Raw genomic sequence first — 14,935 nt, forward strand, 5'->3', positions numbered from 1 at the left:
GACTTTAACGATAATGATCCCTGTTGTTTCAATAATTAAATCAAAATTACTTGAGATGTTGGTAGAAATAGTATCCTTAAAATGTATTAATGTTGTCTTCCTCACTTTGCGAGGATAAATCACCGAGGTTTATCACCTCAATGTGAACTGGTGTTTCTTTTCCTTTGATATTTATAATCTTTGAAAAAGATGAAAATAATGAGTTAATAAAATTAATTAAATGAAATTCAAACTCATATGACTTGAAAGGACAATGATTTATTTGTTTATAACCACTAAAGAGATCGCAACAGGATCGACAAATGAAATGTTAGTAAGGGACTTCGTTCATCGGAGAAATTGCCTCTATTAATAAGACAATTTGTTGAACAAGTTTGTCTTTCTTTATTTTAATCTTGTAAATAATAAAATGTCTTTTCAAAATCTTATTTTATTGTCTTTTTTAATGCTCAATTTCAACTTATTAACAAATAAGTTATCATTTTGTTCTCTCCAATATCTCTCCACCACTAAAACTCGTTGAATTTTTTTACCTCATCCAAGGTTTTTTAGAATATTTTTTTCATAACTTGGTATCCTCTTTTCAAGTCTCAACTTCCATTTTCTCAATAAATTCATATTAAACATTTTGAAATTCTTTACTCCAAGATAATCCCCTTCATTGATATTGGTTTTATTAATGGAGTCTCTCTTCACCTATGTAATTTTTCTTGACCCTACTCCATAAAAAGTCCCTTTGTATTTAATTTTTAATTTTTTTTCTATATTAACCGGTATCTTGAACAAAAATAAGTAGTATACAGGAATGGTACACAATACGCTTTTAGGAAAGTAACTCTACCAACAAAGTAATACTTATGATTCAACTTTATATAAAATAGATAATTGATGACTATGATATCATCTTAAAAAAAACATGCATTCTATAAATATTCACATTAATGAATCAATTTTGTGAGATTAAACCAAATTTTAAATGGATATTTTAATAAAAGTTGCAACTTGGAAATTAGTCCATATATTTTTAATATTTTTTTTCTATGATAAAATTTGTTTTGATTCCTTATTCCTTACAAAGTTATTGTATCCCAGTTTGTTTAATGAATCTTTACTATAGATAAAATACTTGTTTAGGAAAAAAAAAAACTTATATCCAATGTCCTGAGTATTGCATGTGTTGTGTTGCTTTTCAATTATGTTTAAAATTTCACTGAAGTAGTACTCTAAAGTGGTTGTTCCTTTTTTTTCTTTAGTTCTTTTAGGTTTAGTAAATACAGTTATCATTTCACATTTCACATGTGAATATTATATTATATTTATGATATTCACATTTAACTCTTTTCAGTGTAATTTTTCAATAGTTGAAGTTTTTTTAGGTTATATTTGACAGTCCTAGGCCCATTTGAAGACCCTGAGCCCACTGCCCCCACTCCCCACGCAAGAGGTCAACAATCATATTAGTTAGGCCATTCCCATAAAGCAGGGCAATGACAAAAATTGATGCAATAGTTGTGAACGATAGAATAAATGCATATATAGGTTATATTAACAGGAGTAAAATGCACTCAAGAAATTTTGGTGTTCTCATTATGACAGAATCCACTTACAAAGTCAAAGTGCACTTGGCAAATTTACTATTAAGTTTCTACAAGTACAGTACAGTGTGGAAAAAATTCAGTCAATATTTAGTCTACACGTTAAGTTTTAAGTTATGTAATGATTGATCTGACCTGTTCTTTGTGGAAGAAACAAAAGCAATAGTATCACCACTACCTTTCATCTAACCTTAGTGCTTCAACAACTAACATACACTATGGATTACTTCAACATGATTTTAAGGATGCTCATAAAAAAACGTAAGACCACATCCTACTATGTGCAAAACAATGGCTGTAATTCTATTCATGTTCATTCTCAGTGTTGTTTCACAGAACTTAGTGTACATGATGCCACCTACAGTTGCTCTCTCTTTGAGTTCAGAGAGTGACAAGCTGGCTTTACTTGCTTTGAAGCATGAGCTTACCAATGGAGTCGCCAATGCTCTTCCATCGTGGAATAACTCTTTACATTTCTGTGAGTGGCAGGGTGTTACATGCGGACACCGCCACATGAGAGTCTCTGTCTTGCACTTGGAAAATGAAAACTGGGGTGGCACTCTTGGACCATCTTTGGGAAATCTAAGCTTCCTCACAACCCTCATTCTTTCCAACATCAACTTGCATGGGGAAATTCCCACACAAATTGGTCGACTAAAGAGATTGCAGGTTCTTGACTTGAGCCACAACGGTCTAAATGGTCAGATTCCTGTACACCTTTCTAACTGCACTAAACTTGAGATGATTAACTTGTTGTACAATAAACTCACAGGAAAAGTTCCCTCCTGGTTTGGAAGTGGATCCATGACACGGCTAAATAAGTTGCTTCTTGGTGTCAACGATCTAGTTGGTACTATCCCACCTTCCTTGGGGAATCTATCATCCCTTCAAAATATTTTCCTTGCAAGAAATCATTTGGTGGGAAGTATACCACATGTTTTGGGTCGGTTATCAAATTTAAAAATCGTGAATCTGGCTTTAAATAGTTTGTCAGGAGTAGTCCCTGATTCTCTTTATAATCTTTCTAATATTCAAATTCTTGCTCTCGCGAACAACCAGTTATCAGGTATTCTTCCATCAAAAATGCAACTTGGTTTTCCAAACCTTCAAGCCTTTTTGTTTGGAGCGAACCAGTTCAGTGGAACATTCCCGTCTTCAGTATTCAACATCACTGGATTGGAAAGGTTTGATGTCTCCTCGAATGGTTTTAGTGGGTCAATTCCTCCCACTCTGGGAACCTTAAATAAACTTCAGCTGTTTCACATTGCTTACAATAGTTTTGGAAGTGGGAGAGCTCGTGATTTGGATTTCCTTTCATCATTAACAAATTGTACTCATTTGCGCATACTTATTTTGGATGGCAATGGATTTGGTGGTGAGGTGCCACGTCTTATCGGCAATTTTTCTACCAACCTGAATATTCTTAGTATGGGGTTGAATCAAATATCTGGAACGATACCTGAAGGAATTTGGCAGCTAATCGGTTTGGCCGATATCATCATGCAAACTAATTATCTAGTGGGAACTGTTCCAGATTCAATTGTAAGGCTTAAAAATCTAGTACGATTAAACCTAGGAGAAAACAAATTGTCTGGTAATATTCCTACTGCCATTGGCAATCTTACTATGTTGTCTGAACTTTATCTGTACAGAAACAGATTCGTTGGAGACATTCCATTAAGCCTTAAATACTGCATGCGAATGCAGTCAATTGGTGTTTCCACCAACAACTTGAATGGGGATATCCCTAATCAAACCTTTGGCAATTTGGAAGGTTTGACAAAGCTTGACTTATCCTACAATTCTTTCACTGGTTCCATCCCTTCAGACTTTGGAAACTTGAAGCACCTTTTCGGTTTGTATCTTCGTGGAAACAAATTGTCTGGTGAATTACCCCAAGAGCTCGGCGCTTGTTACGGGTTAACAGAGCTTGCATTGGAGAGTAACTTCTTCCGCGGAAGCATACCGTCGTTCTTGGGCTCTTTAGGATCCCTTGAATTCCTAGACCTTTCTAACAATAACTTCTCAAGCACAATCCCTGTTGAACTACAAAAGTTGAGTTATTTGAATGCTTTGAACTTGTCTTTTAACCATCTTTATGGTGAGGTTCCCACAGGAGGTGTCTTTAATAATGTTACAGAAATTTCACTCATTGGAAATAAGGATCTCTGTGGCGGGATACCTCAACTGAAGCTTCCTGCATGCTCTAAGTTGTCCTCAAAGAAACACAAGTGGTCTTTTAAAACGAAACTCATCCTCATCATTGCAATTGTCGTTGGAGTGGGTTTGGTTACTTCAACACTGTTTATCAGCATCTATTTGTTCAGAAAAAGGACCATAACACCCAAAACACCATCGACTTCATGTTCTCTTAAAAACAAGTACGTGAAGGTTTCTTATGGAGATCTGCATAAAGCAACCAATGGATTTTCTTCATCCAATTTGGTAGGTTCGGGAAGCTTTGGTTCTGTATATAGTGGATCTCTTCTCCCTTTCGAAACACCTATTGCTGTGAAGGTATTGAGTCTTGAAATAGGTGGTGCATCAAAGAGTTTCGCAGCTGAGTGCAAGGCTCTAGGAAGGATCATGCATCGGAATCTTCTCAACATCTTGACTTGTTGCTCAAGTATTGATTATAACGGTAAAGATTTCAAGGCTATAGTTTTCGAGTTCATGCCTAATGGCAGTCTAGAAAGTTTGCTGCACGACAACGTTGAGCCCGAGTCGAGAAATTTGAGTCTCAACCTTGATCTTGTGGTAAATATTGCTCTTGACGTTGCTAATGCATTGGATTATCTTCATCATGGTTCTGAGGAAGCTATAGTTCACTGTGATATTAAGCCGAGCAATGTTCTTCTTGATGATGACATGGTTGCTCACTTGGGTGATTTTGGGTTAGCAAGACTCCTTCATGTTGCGACGGGAAATTCCAGTAGAGATCAAGTTAGTTCCTCTGGTATTAGAGGAACCATTGGATATGTTCCACCAGGTAAAGTGCTTCTCTATCCTTTAAAATGGTTACCTATGTTTGACTATATTTTTATGTATAATGTTGTTAAGGGGTATAGTTTATATAGTTGAGTTGGTTGACGTAGAAGGAATTAGTGTAGATTTTTGTTTGATGTGTTTAATTTGTTGCTATAACAAAAGAATGGTGGTGAAAACAGAGTACGGAACAGGTTGTCGAGTATCAGCTAAAGGAGATATGTACAGTTACGGAATTCTTGTGCTGGAGATGGTGACAGGAAGGAAACCAACAGATGCAATGTTTGGTGAGGGTCTAAGCCTACACAAATTCTGCCAAACGGCAATTCCAGAAGGAATCACCGAGATCGTGGATTCACGTTTGCTTGAGCCAAATGCTGCAGAAGGAAGAAACGTTATGGAAAGCAAAATTAGGGAGTGTGTGGTTGCTTTAGCTAGGATTGGAGTTGAATGTTCTGCAGAATTAGCTGTTGATCGAATGGACATAAAAGATTTGGTAATGGAGCTGCACACAATCAAACAGAGGCTGTGTCACTAAGTCACCCGTTACCATTTTTTAAGTGTTACTTGGATCACTAGTATGTTTCCTTTATGTTAATGTCCTTTGAACTCCTTCAGCTTCTACTAAGTGGTGTAATTTGTTGGTCAATAATGAAAATGGATTTGGAAATAAATATATCTGGGCCAAAAATTTCAATATCCGTCTTTCTAAAAGCCTATAAAATAAATCTCTGATCCCAATCTAGTAGGTACAAATAAATATGTCTTACGAGTGTTTGGAAAAACGCATCACCATTACTATCTTCATTCCCAAAAATTACCTTACTAATAAATAAAATGAAAATAAAATACACAAAGATATAACAAAATCAAGATTTGATAACTACAAAATAATACTATGTGAAATATTGCACAACACATAAATCATTTTCGGATGTTTTTCAATACTTTCTAAAACTAAAATTTAACTTATCTTACAACACTATACTACAAAAAATATATAAAAAAAGTAAAATACAAGCTTTAAAAGGTTTTTGACTAGCGCAAGTAATATCATGAATTTAGAGTCTTAAGTGATGTGACATTTTTTAAGACTTATTATTTTTGTCAACCCAACAAGTAGTAGACACTTTTAAAATTCCTTTCAATGTTTTGTTACATTATTATGATATTTGATTTTTTTAAAGTGAGTTTCTTTCTCTTATTGCAATTTTATTATTTAGTATTCTATTTTAAATTTTATATAATGATAAAAAATTCTTGGTAATGACATTAAATTATTATACTATACTAAATGAAATATCATTATTAGTAGCGATAATAAAATTTTACTTATGATAATGAGTTAGAAAATAAAAATAATTATATATAGAATCATTAAAATAGTACTCTACATGATTAAAATAAAAAACAATAAAAAAATATTAAAATTAAGTCAAAATGATTTAATGTGTGTTTTAGAAATAATTTGGTACAAATGAAATCACATAAATGAATATAAATGTATAATTAAGGTTACGATAAGATAAAAAATATTTTAGACATCTGAGAAAACTCTTTGAATGTCAATCATTGGATTCATTATTATCTTGTTCACAACATTTTTAGAGTATTTGTGTTGTAAATATAATTTGTAACCTTATTTTTTTCATATGAACAACCTATTTATATATTTCCTCCTTTTTTTTTATAGTTAAGCAAAAATAAATTAACAAAAAATTTACATAATTCAATAAATGTCAAAAAATTGTCCATGTTGGGTCAGTTATGCCTAGGAGTGGAAAAATGGTTAGTCCGGATCAAAAAATAAGTTGGGCCAGACTGGCTCGTTATTGAAAACGGACTAGAAGTTACACCCCGTCCTGCCACTTTTTTTTTTAAATTTTAAATTTGTTAAAATAATTTATTTGTAAATTTTGTTTATATCTATATATATATATATATATATATATATACTTATAAATAAATATTAGAGCATATTTAATCATATAAATATTTTCTAAGCTTTTAATTGATCAATTACTATCTTTAATTGGATAAATTAAAATAATTATTATATTTACATGTTAAATTACTGTATTATAACTAATAATTGAAACTTAATTTGTAAGTGTCAATGATTTAAATTATAATAGTATTGCATATTTACATTTATACAAAAATATAATATAGAAAATTTTATTTTTTTAATTATTTTTATTTTAAAATTTTAAAATTTTAAAAATAAAAAAATGGTTTGGTTCGCTAATTTGATGAGCTAAGTGGGTCGGACCAAAACAGGTTGATAAATTGAAAACTCCAACTCAACTTGCTTTTTCTTTGTGGACAAGCGAGCCAAAACATGTTGACAGATTAAAAACTCCAACTCTGACTTGTATTTTTCTTAGTGGACTGGCAGACTAGACCCACTTTGACACTCATAGTTATGCCTATTAAGTTCATGTTTTGTAGTAGTTGTCATATACCTCAAACCCTATTTCAATCTCTCTCGTAGTCTATCTTTTTATTATGTCTAGTGAACGCCTTTCTCGATACATTTTTTTTAGTTCTTGATCTTCCTTCTATTTCCACTCCTGTGCTAGCAGTATTTTTATTTTATATTTCGATTCATAGTGACTATCCTTTTCTTAATCTTGTCCTCAATATCTTCACATTTCAATATACTCATCTCATTTATCATTGTATTTATCTTTGTATTTATCTTTGTATCCTCTATGATCTCGATTTCAATATCCTTAACATTTTGTCACCTCTAGATGAAATAGTGTTTTTTTTTTCCTTTAGATATTTATAATTTATGGAAAAGGAAAGAATAATAAGTTAATAAGTTAATTGATAAAGCAAAATTATCAAATCAAATGAGATGTAACTTAATTTCATTTTTCATAAGTAATGAAGGGGTTAGAATGGGGTTGACAAATGAGATGTGTTTCTTTTGCATCCGAGAAATTAAAGTTTGCGTGGTCAAGAATAGGGATGGCAACGGGTCGGATCGGGCACGGATAGTATGATACCTGTACCCGACCCGCTACAAAAAAATCCGCCCGTTACCCGCCCGTTTACCCACTGGGTATCCGCTCAAAAAATATCCGCGGATATTTTTAAAACCCGCGGGTACCCGTGGATACCCGATACCCGCAAATATTTAAAATAATATATATTTTATAAATTTTTTAATATAAGATTATAAAAATAAAATATAAATTAAATTAAATTATAATTATAATTATAATTATAATTAAATTTGACATAATAAAATATACTGTTACTTCTAATTTTAATTAAATTTAACTTAATAAAATATAAATTAAATTTTAATTTTAATTTTTTGCGGGTTACGGGTACCTGCGGGTACGGATAGTATGATACCCGTACCCGACCCGTTTATAAGCGGGTATTAAAATACCCGCTACCCGCTACCCGCGGGTAATAAATATCCGTGGGTAGTAACTATCCGTTACGAATTTTATCAATGTGTGAAACCAGATTAGTGGGTAGATGAGAGAATGATCCAAATTAATGACAATTATTAATGCAATAGGAGAATTGATTGGAAAAGAAGTATGAAAGAAGAATTTGGTAATGGTCTTTTATCGGAATAAAACCATTTATAGCCACTTCTTTTACAACGTCAAAAACACTCCTAATTTCCAAGTCTCACCAAAGAATTCAAGATCCTTCTTTATTCCCACTCCATTCCTATCTTTTAACAAAACCATTCAATAAAATTATGCCAAGATTTTTAATTCCACTTTCTTCATTATTTGTAATGCCCTAATTAGGACAGCCAGGATGCCTCATGATTTTTCTAATAAGATTTTTTTTTATTTAGTTTTTATTAGTGATTTTCTTTTTCATTTTAACATCTAAAATTTAAAAAAATTAAAATTTTAATCAATAATATATATATATATATATATATATATAATATTTTAATTATTTTAATTGTTCTTTTATTATATCTTATATAAAGATGACAGGTCTAAGGTTTAATTAGATCAAAATAAACAAAATTGGCAATTGAAATAATCATCAAAATTTTAAAAATTAAGTAATATAGAAATAAAAATAAAACTAAATTTAACCTTTAAATATATGGATTACTCACACAAATATATATTTTTGAAATGGCGACAAATACGAAACATGGATTTGAATCCTTTTCAATTCTAGTTGTTTTTACCACTTCTTGAAACAAAATCTACATGCGCTGTTATTTTGATTTTGATTTTATATTGAGTATGTTTTTTTTGGATGATATACATCCTCTCACACACAAACAAAATTTACTTATATTATTTTTCATTTTAAATGCACAACACTATCTAAACTTCATCTAACCCTATATGTACTTTTTTATTTTTGAATAATAATAATAATAATAATAATAATTTTCTAAATAAATTAATATAAGCATGGAAGGTTGAATTGGTTTAATTGTCAAAGATAGTTCAACACAAATTGAATTGTTCTTCATTGTAAAACTCCAATCCTTTAAAAAGATTTTCTCTTATCAAATTTTACTTATCTTATAATTAAAATAGATTAGTTTAAAGTGAAACCTCAAAAAAGTGAACTATACCAGTAAATTAAAAAATAATTTCTTTTCATAAAAATAGTTCCTAGATCATAACCTCTTTAGGAGAACTTGTAAAGGAATCTTTTCTCTAATTATTTTTTAAACATGTGCAACTCAAACTTATGAATCTATTTATCATAACTAGTTAACAAAAATATTTCTTCGTATTATATCAAAATAGAAAACAACATTTCTTCATTATGTCTTCAATCAGGACTCCAAATATGAATACTATCAATTCGTCTTGTTTCTTTGGGTATACAGACCTTATTTTCTCTTGTACAGATCAAAGAAATACATTTATATTCCAAACATTCTTCTATTTCTTCATTAATTTATCTCTACTTTTACTTCTGATAAATATATATATTTTTTAAATATTAATTAAAATCAAAGCACAACTTTGATGAAATTATTTTTGCTAGTAAGAAGTTTCATTTAATTATTTTTCAATAAGCATAACGATTCAATTTAATTTTCTTGATAAACAATATTTGACAATTTCCATTTAAAAAACAAAATGAAATTATGAAAAATTAATATTTTTCGAAAAAAAAAAGAATCAAAAGTCAATGTAGTGGAGAAAAGTGTAGTCAACTAATGAGTTACTCAACAAATAAGTTATGTAACAATGACCTTAGCCCAATGGAGAAAATAATATAAAACAAGATAGACATTTCATGTTTGCACCTCCTCGTATCTTACTTTGTGAAAAACAATGGCTCTAAGTGTAGTAATGTTTCTTCTCAGTGTTGTCTTACAAACCTTGGTGTACATGACACCAGATACGGTTGCCCTTGTTTTGAGTTCGGAGAGTGATAAGGTGGCTTTACTTGCCTTGAAGAAGAAGCTTACCAATGGAGTGCCTAATTCCCTTCCATTATGGAACCACTCTTTGCATTTCTGTGAGTGGCAGGGTGTAACATGCAGTCGCCGCCACAAGAGAGTCTCTGTCTTGCACTTGAAAAATCAGAACTGGAATGGTACTCTTGGACCATCCTTGGGAAATCTAACCTTCCTCAGAGCCCTCATTCTTTCCAACATCAACATGCATGGTGAAATTCCGACACAAATTGGTCGGCTAAAGAGGTTGCAGCTTCTTGACTTGAGCCACAACAATCTAAATGGTCAGATTCCTATGCACCTTATCAACTGCTCTAAACTTGAGGTCATTAACTTGTTGTACAACAAACTCAATGGAAAACTTCCCTCCTGGTTTGGACTTGGATCCATGACACGCCTTAATAAGTTGCTTCTCGGTGCCAATGATCTAGTTGGTACTATCCCACCTTCCTTGGGCAATCTTTCATCCCTCCAACATATCACAGTGGCAAGAAATCAATTGGTGGGAAGTATACCATATGTTTTGGGTCGGTTATCAAATTTGAAAGAGCTGAATCTTGGTTTAAATGATTTTTAAGGAGTAGTGCCTGATTCTCTTTATAACCTTTCCAATATTCAAATTTTTGTTCTCGGGGTAAATCGCTTATCTGGTACTTTTCCACCAAAAATGCAACTTGCTTTTCCAAACCTTCGAGCATTCCTTGTTGGAGAGAATCGGCTCAGTGGAACTTTTCCGTCTTCAATATCCAACATCACCGGATTGCAAGCGTTTGATATCTCCGGAAATGGTTTTAGTGGGCCAATTCCTCACACTTTGGGAAGCTCAAATAAACTTCAGAAGTTTAACATTGCTAACAATAGTTTTGGAACAGGGAGAGCCAATGATTTGGATTTTCTTTCATCATTAACCAATTGTACTCAATTGCGCATACTTCTGTTGGATGGTAATGGATTTGGTGGCGTGATTCCAAATCTCATAGGCAATTTTTCTACCCACCTGACAACTCTTCGGATGGGGTTGAATCGAATATCTGGAATGATACCTGATGAAATTGGACAGCTAATCGGTTTAATCGACTTCGTCGTGGCAGATAATTATCTGGAGGGAACTATTCCAGATTCGATTGGAAGGCTTAAAAACCTAGGAAGACTTGTCCTGCAAGAAAACAAATTGTCTGGTAATGTTCCTACAGCCATTGGCAATCTTACTGCGTTGTCTGAACTTTATCTGCACACCAATAAATTGAAAGGAAGCATTCCATTAAGCCTCAAACACTGCACACGCATGCAGTCATTTGGAGTTTCCGAAAATAACTTAAGTGGAGATATTCCTAGCCAAACATTTGGCAATCTAGAAGGTTTGATAAATCTTGACTTATCCAACAACTCTTTCACCGGTTCCATTCCTTTAGAGTTCGGAAACTTGAAGCACCTTTCCGTATTATATCTATACGAAAACAAGTTGTCTGGTGAAATTCCCATAGAACTTGGAGCTTGTTCGGCATTAACAGAGCTTGTGTTGCAGAGTAACTTCTTCCGCGGAAGCATTCCTTCGTTCTTGGGCTCTTTAGGATCCCTTGAATTCCTAGACCTTTATAACAATAACTTCTCAAGCACAATCCCTGTTGAACTACAAAAGTTGAGTTATTTGAATACTTTGAACTTGTCTTTTAACCATCTTTATGGTGAGGTTCCCACAGGAGGTGTCTTTAATAATGTTACAGAAATTTCACTCATTGGAAATAAGGATCTCTGTGGTGGCATACCTCAACTGAAGCTTCCTGCATGCTCTAAGTTGTCCTCAAAGAAACACAAGTGGTCTTTTAAAACGAAACTTATCCTCATCATTGCAATTGTCGTTGGAGTGGGTTTGGTTACTTCAACACTGTTTATCAGCATTTATTTATTCAGGAAAAGGCCCAAAACACCATCGACTTCATGGTCTCCTGAAAATAAGTACGTAAAGGTTTCGTATGGAGATCTGCATAAAGCAACCAATGGATTTTCTTCGTCCAATTTGGTAGGGTCTGGAGGCTTTGGTTCTGTATATAGTGGATCTCTTCTCCCTTTCAAAACACCATTGCTGTGAAGGTATTGAATCTTGAGACAGGAGGGGCATCAAAGAGTTTCGCAGCTGAGTGCAAGGCTCTAGGAAGGATCATGCATCGGAATCTTCTCAACATCTTGACTTGTTGTTCAAGTATCGATTATAATGGTAAAGATTTCAAGGCCATAGTTTATGACTTCATGCCTAATGGCAGTCTAGAAGGTTTGCTGCACGACAACGTAGTGCTGGAGTCTAGAAATTTCAGTGTCAACCTTCCTCCTGTGCTAAATATTGCTCTTGACGTTGCCAATGCATTGGATTATCTTCATCATGGTTCTGAGGAAGCTATAGTTCACTGTGATATTAAGCCAAACAACGTTCTTCTTGATGATGACATGGTTGCTCACTTGGGAGATTTTGGGTTAGCAAGACTCCTTCATGTGGCGACGGGACATTCTAGCAGAGATCAAATTAGTTCGTCAGCAATTAGAGGAACCATTGGATATGTTCCACCAGGTACAGTTCTTCTCTATCCCTTAAAATGACTACCTCTGCTTTTTGAATTACCCAGTGGCAACATCAGCATATATGTATTTAACTTGTGATAAAAAATGATGGTGGAAACAGAGTACGGAACAGGTTGTGGAGTATCAACTAAAGGAGATATCTACAGCTACGGAATTCTTGTGCTAGAGATGGTGACAGGGAGGAGACCAACAGATGCAATGTTTGGTGAGGGTTTAAGCCTACACACATTCTGCGAAATGGCAATTCCAGAAGGAATCACTGAGATAGTAGATTCACGTTTGCTTGTGGCACCTGTTGAAGAGGGAAGAAGGATGTGGTACTGGAGCTGTGGATCGAATGGACATAAAAGATGTGGTACTGGAGCTGCACTCAATCAAACAGAGGCTCTGTCACTGAGTCACTAGTTACATTTTTTTTTGAAGTCTTACCTCCATCACTTGTATCTTTTCTCTTCCACATGTTAATGTCCTTGCAACTTCCTCTTCTGCTTGGTGGTGTAATTTGTTGTTCAATAATGAGAAAGGCTTTGAAAGAAAGACCTTGAGATATAACATATTTATACGTATTTCCTAAAAGCTAAGAAATCTATGCTTTCAAATTCATTTTGTTGCCCATGGTCCAATTTATTTTCAATTTGTATCTGCCCTATATTTGTATTTATATATTTTTATTTGCCATGGTTGAATTTTGAATTATTCAAACACGGTTTATTTGTTATTTTATTTTGAAATGATATAATTATAATGTGCACATTTTTATTTAATATTAAAGAAAATAAAATGTAAATCCTTTTAATTTTAAGGACATTTGTTACTCGATGAAGATAAAAGAAATAAGAGTGTGCAACTTCTCATATCTTGATTTGATCTATTTGAAAATGGAATAATATAACGGTTGAATATCAATGTAACTCAACAAATAAAAGATCATAAAGAAAAATATGTGAGATAAAGTTACCAATAATAGGTATGGTCGGTCTATGAGAGCTCAATCCTGAACACCAAAGGAACATGGGGATTATTATCATCAACATTATGTAAACTAGGTAAACACGGGTTACACCCACCGGCGGACCTATGTGGCGACAGGGGAGCCATGGCTCCCCCATTTTTTTTTTTGATTTTTTTAATATATATTTATATATATTTTTAATTATATTTATATATTATTTATATTAAGTTTATATTATGAAAAATTATAATAAAAGACAAAATAAAAAAATTTAATGGAGACATTGATTTATAAAAGAGATTAGGATTTTTTTTTCGTCATAAGATCTTTTCACCATGTAAATTATGATGAAAGTGTGTGAAGAGAAATAAATACAAAGAGATAGATTGGGAAATAGATGTTGAAAAACACATAAATTGATATTGAAGTATACATTATTGCATGATCTCTCATATCAAGGTTAATATTTTATTATGATTTATCTATGTTAAATTTATGATTTTTTTTTAGAATGTTTATCCCAAATTAAGTTGATCCCAAATTAATAAAACCCTAATTATGATTTTAGGGATTCTTTTATGAAATTGGTATGAACCCTAGTTATAATTTTCCCCATATTATTATAATCCTTAATTGTGAAATTTAGGGATTTTGTGTTTTTTGCTGCCTATGGTAATTTTTTTTAAAAGTTTTGAATTCATACGGTGTTGCTTATTTAATTAAAGTGGTATGAGTTTTGTTATGTTTTGTATTGTGATGATTGTGATTTGTGAATATAAATTTTATTTTTTTCAGATAGGCGAGAGATGATAAATTTATATTAGAAAGATTATGATAAAAAGTAAAAAAATTGATTCTTTTTTTAAGAGGTAGGTTTGTGATAAAGATGAAAAAGATGCATTTACGTTGACTAAACTTGAGGAGAAATTTTATGAGAACCAAGAATTCAAGACAATAAAAAATAAATATCTAAAGTTCTTAGAGTTATAATATAATGAATTTAAAAATTCATTACAACGCGAGAAAAACGGTCTCAAATTTGACAATACCACAAAATCAAATTGATAAGGTACGAATGGTTTATCTAAAATGGTATTCATGGTTTGGTATCATAAAATAATAGCATGATATAATAGTGAATGATAATAATTTTTTTTTTGAATTCTACTATTATGTGTGCTTATTTTAAGCAGAGAAAATGAAGAGAAAAGATGAAGAATTTTTTTTCTAACTAAAAAAAATTATATATAACAAATCTATTTGGCTCCCCTACATTTTTTGTCAAAGTTCTGCCACTGGTTACACCTTTTTTAAATATATATGGATAGTGATACTTTAATCAATTATTTTTACCACTTCTAGCTCAGTACTTTAATCACCATTATATCATCATATTACATCATTAAA

The 14,935-nt window shown here is 32.3% G+C and overlaps 1 protein-coding gene and 1 pseudogene across 2 annotated transcripts; both read left to right on the forward strand.

The window, feature by feature from the left end:
• Positions 1–1,839: 1,839 nt before the first annotated feature.
• Positions 1,840–5,233, forward strand: LOC114194029 (probable LRR receptor-like serine/threonine-protein kinase At3g47570). 2 transcript variants are annotated; one of them, XM_028084061.1, is made up of 3 exons: positions 1,840–2,295; positions 2,368–4,584; positions 4,763–5,233. In XM_028084061.1, exons 1-3 carry the CDS (start codon positions 1,875–1,877, stop codon positions 5,116–5,118), a joined length of 2,994 nt encoding a protein of 997 aa, XP_027939862.1. In that variant the 5' UTR covers positions 1,840–1,874; the 3' UTR covers positions 5,119–5,233. The 2 variants fall into 2 exon arrangements, with proteins under 2 accessions (XP_027939862.1, XP_027939861.1); XM_028084060.1 differs by having other exon boundaries at positions 1,840–4,584.
• Positions 5,234–9,877: 4,644 nt separating this feature from the next.
• LOC114195134 lies at positions 9,878–12,981 on the forward strand (annotated as a pseudogene).
• Positions 12,982–14,935: the final 1,954 nt, after the last annotated feature.

This window comes from Vigna unguiculata, chromosome 8 (assembly GCF_004118075.2).
Source record: "Vigna unguiculata cultivar IT97K-499-35 chromosome 8, ASM411807v1, whole genome shotgun sequence".
NCBI lineage: Eukaryota > Viridiplantae > Streptophyta > Magnoliopsida > Fabales > Fabaceae > Vigna > Vigna unguiculata.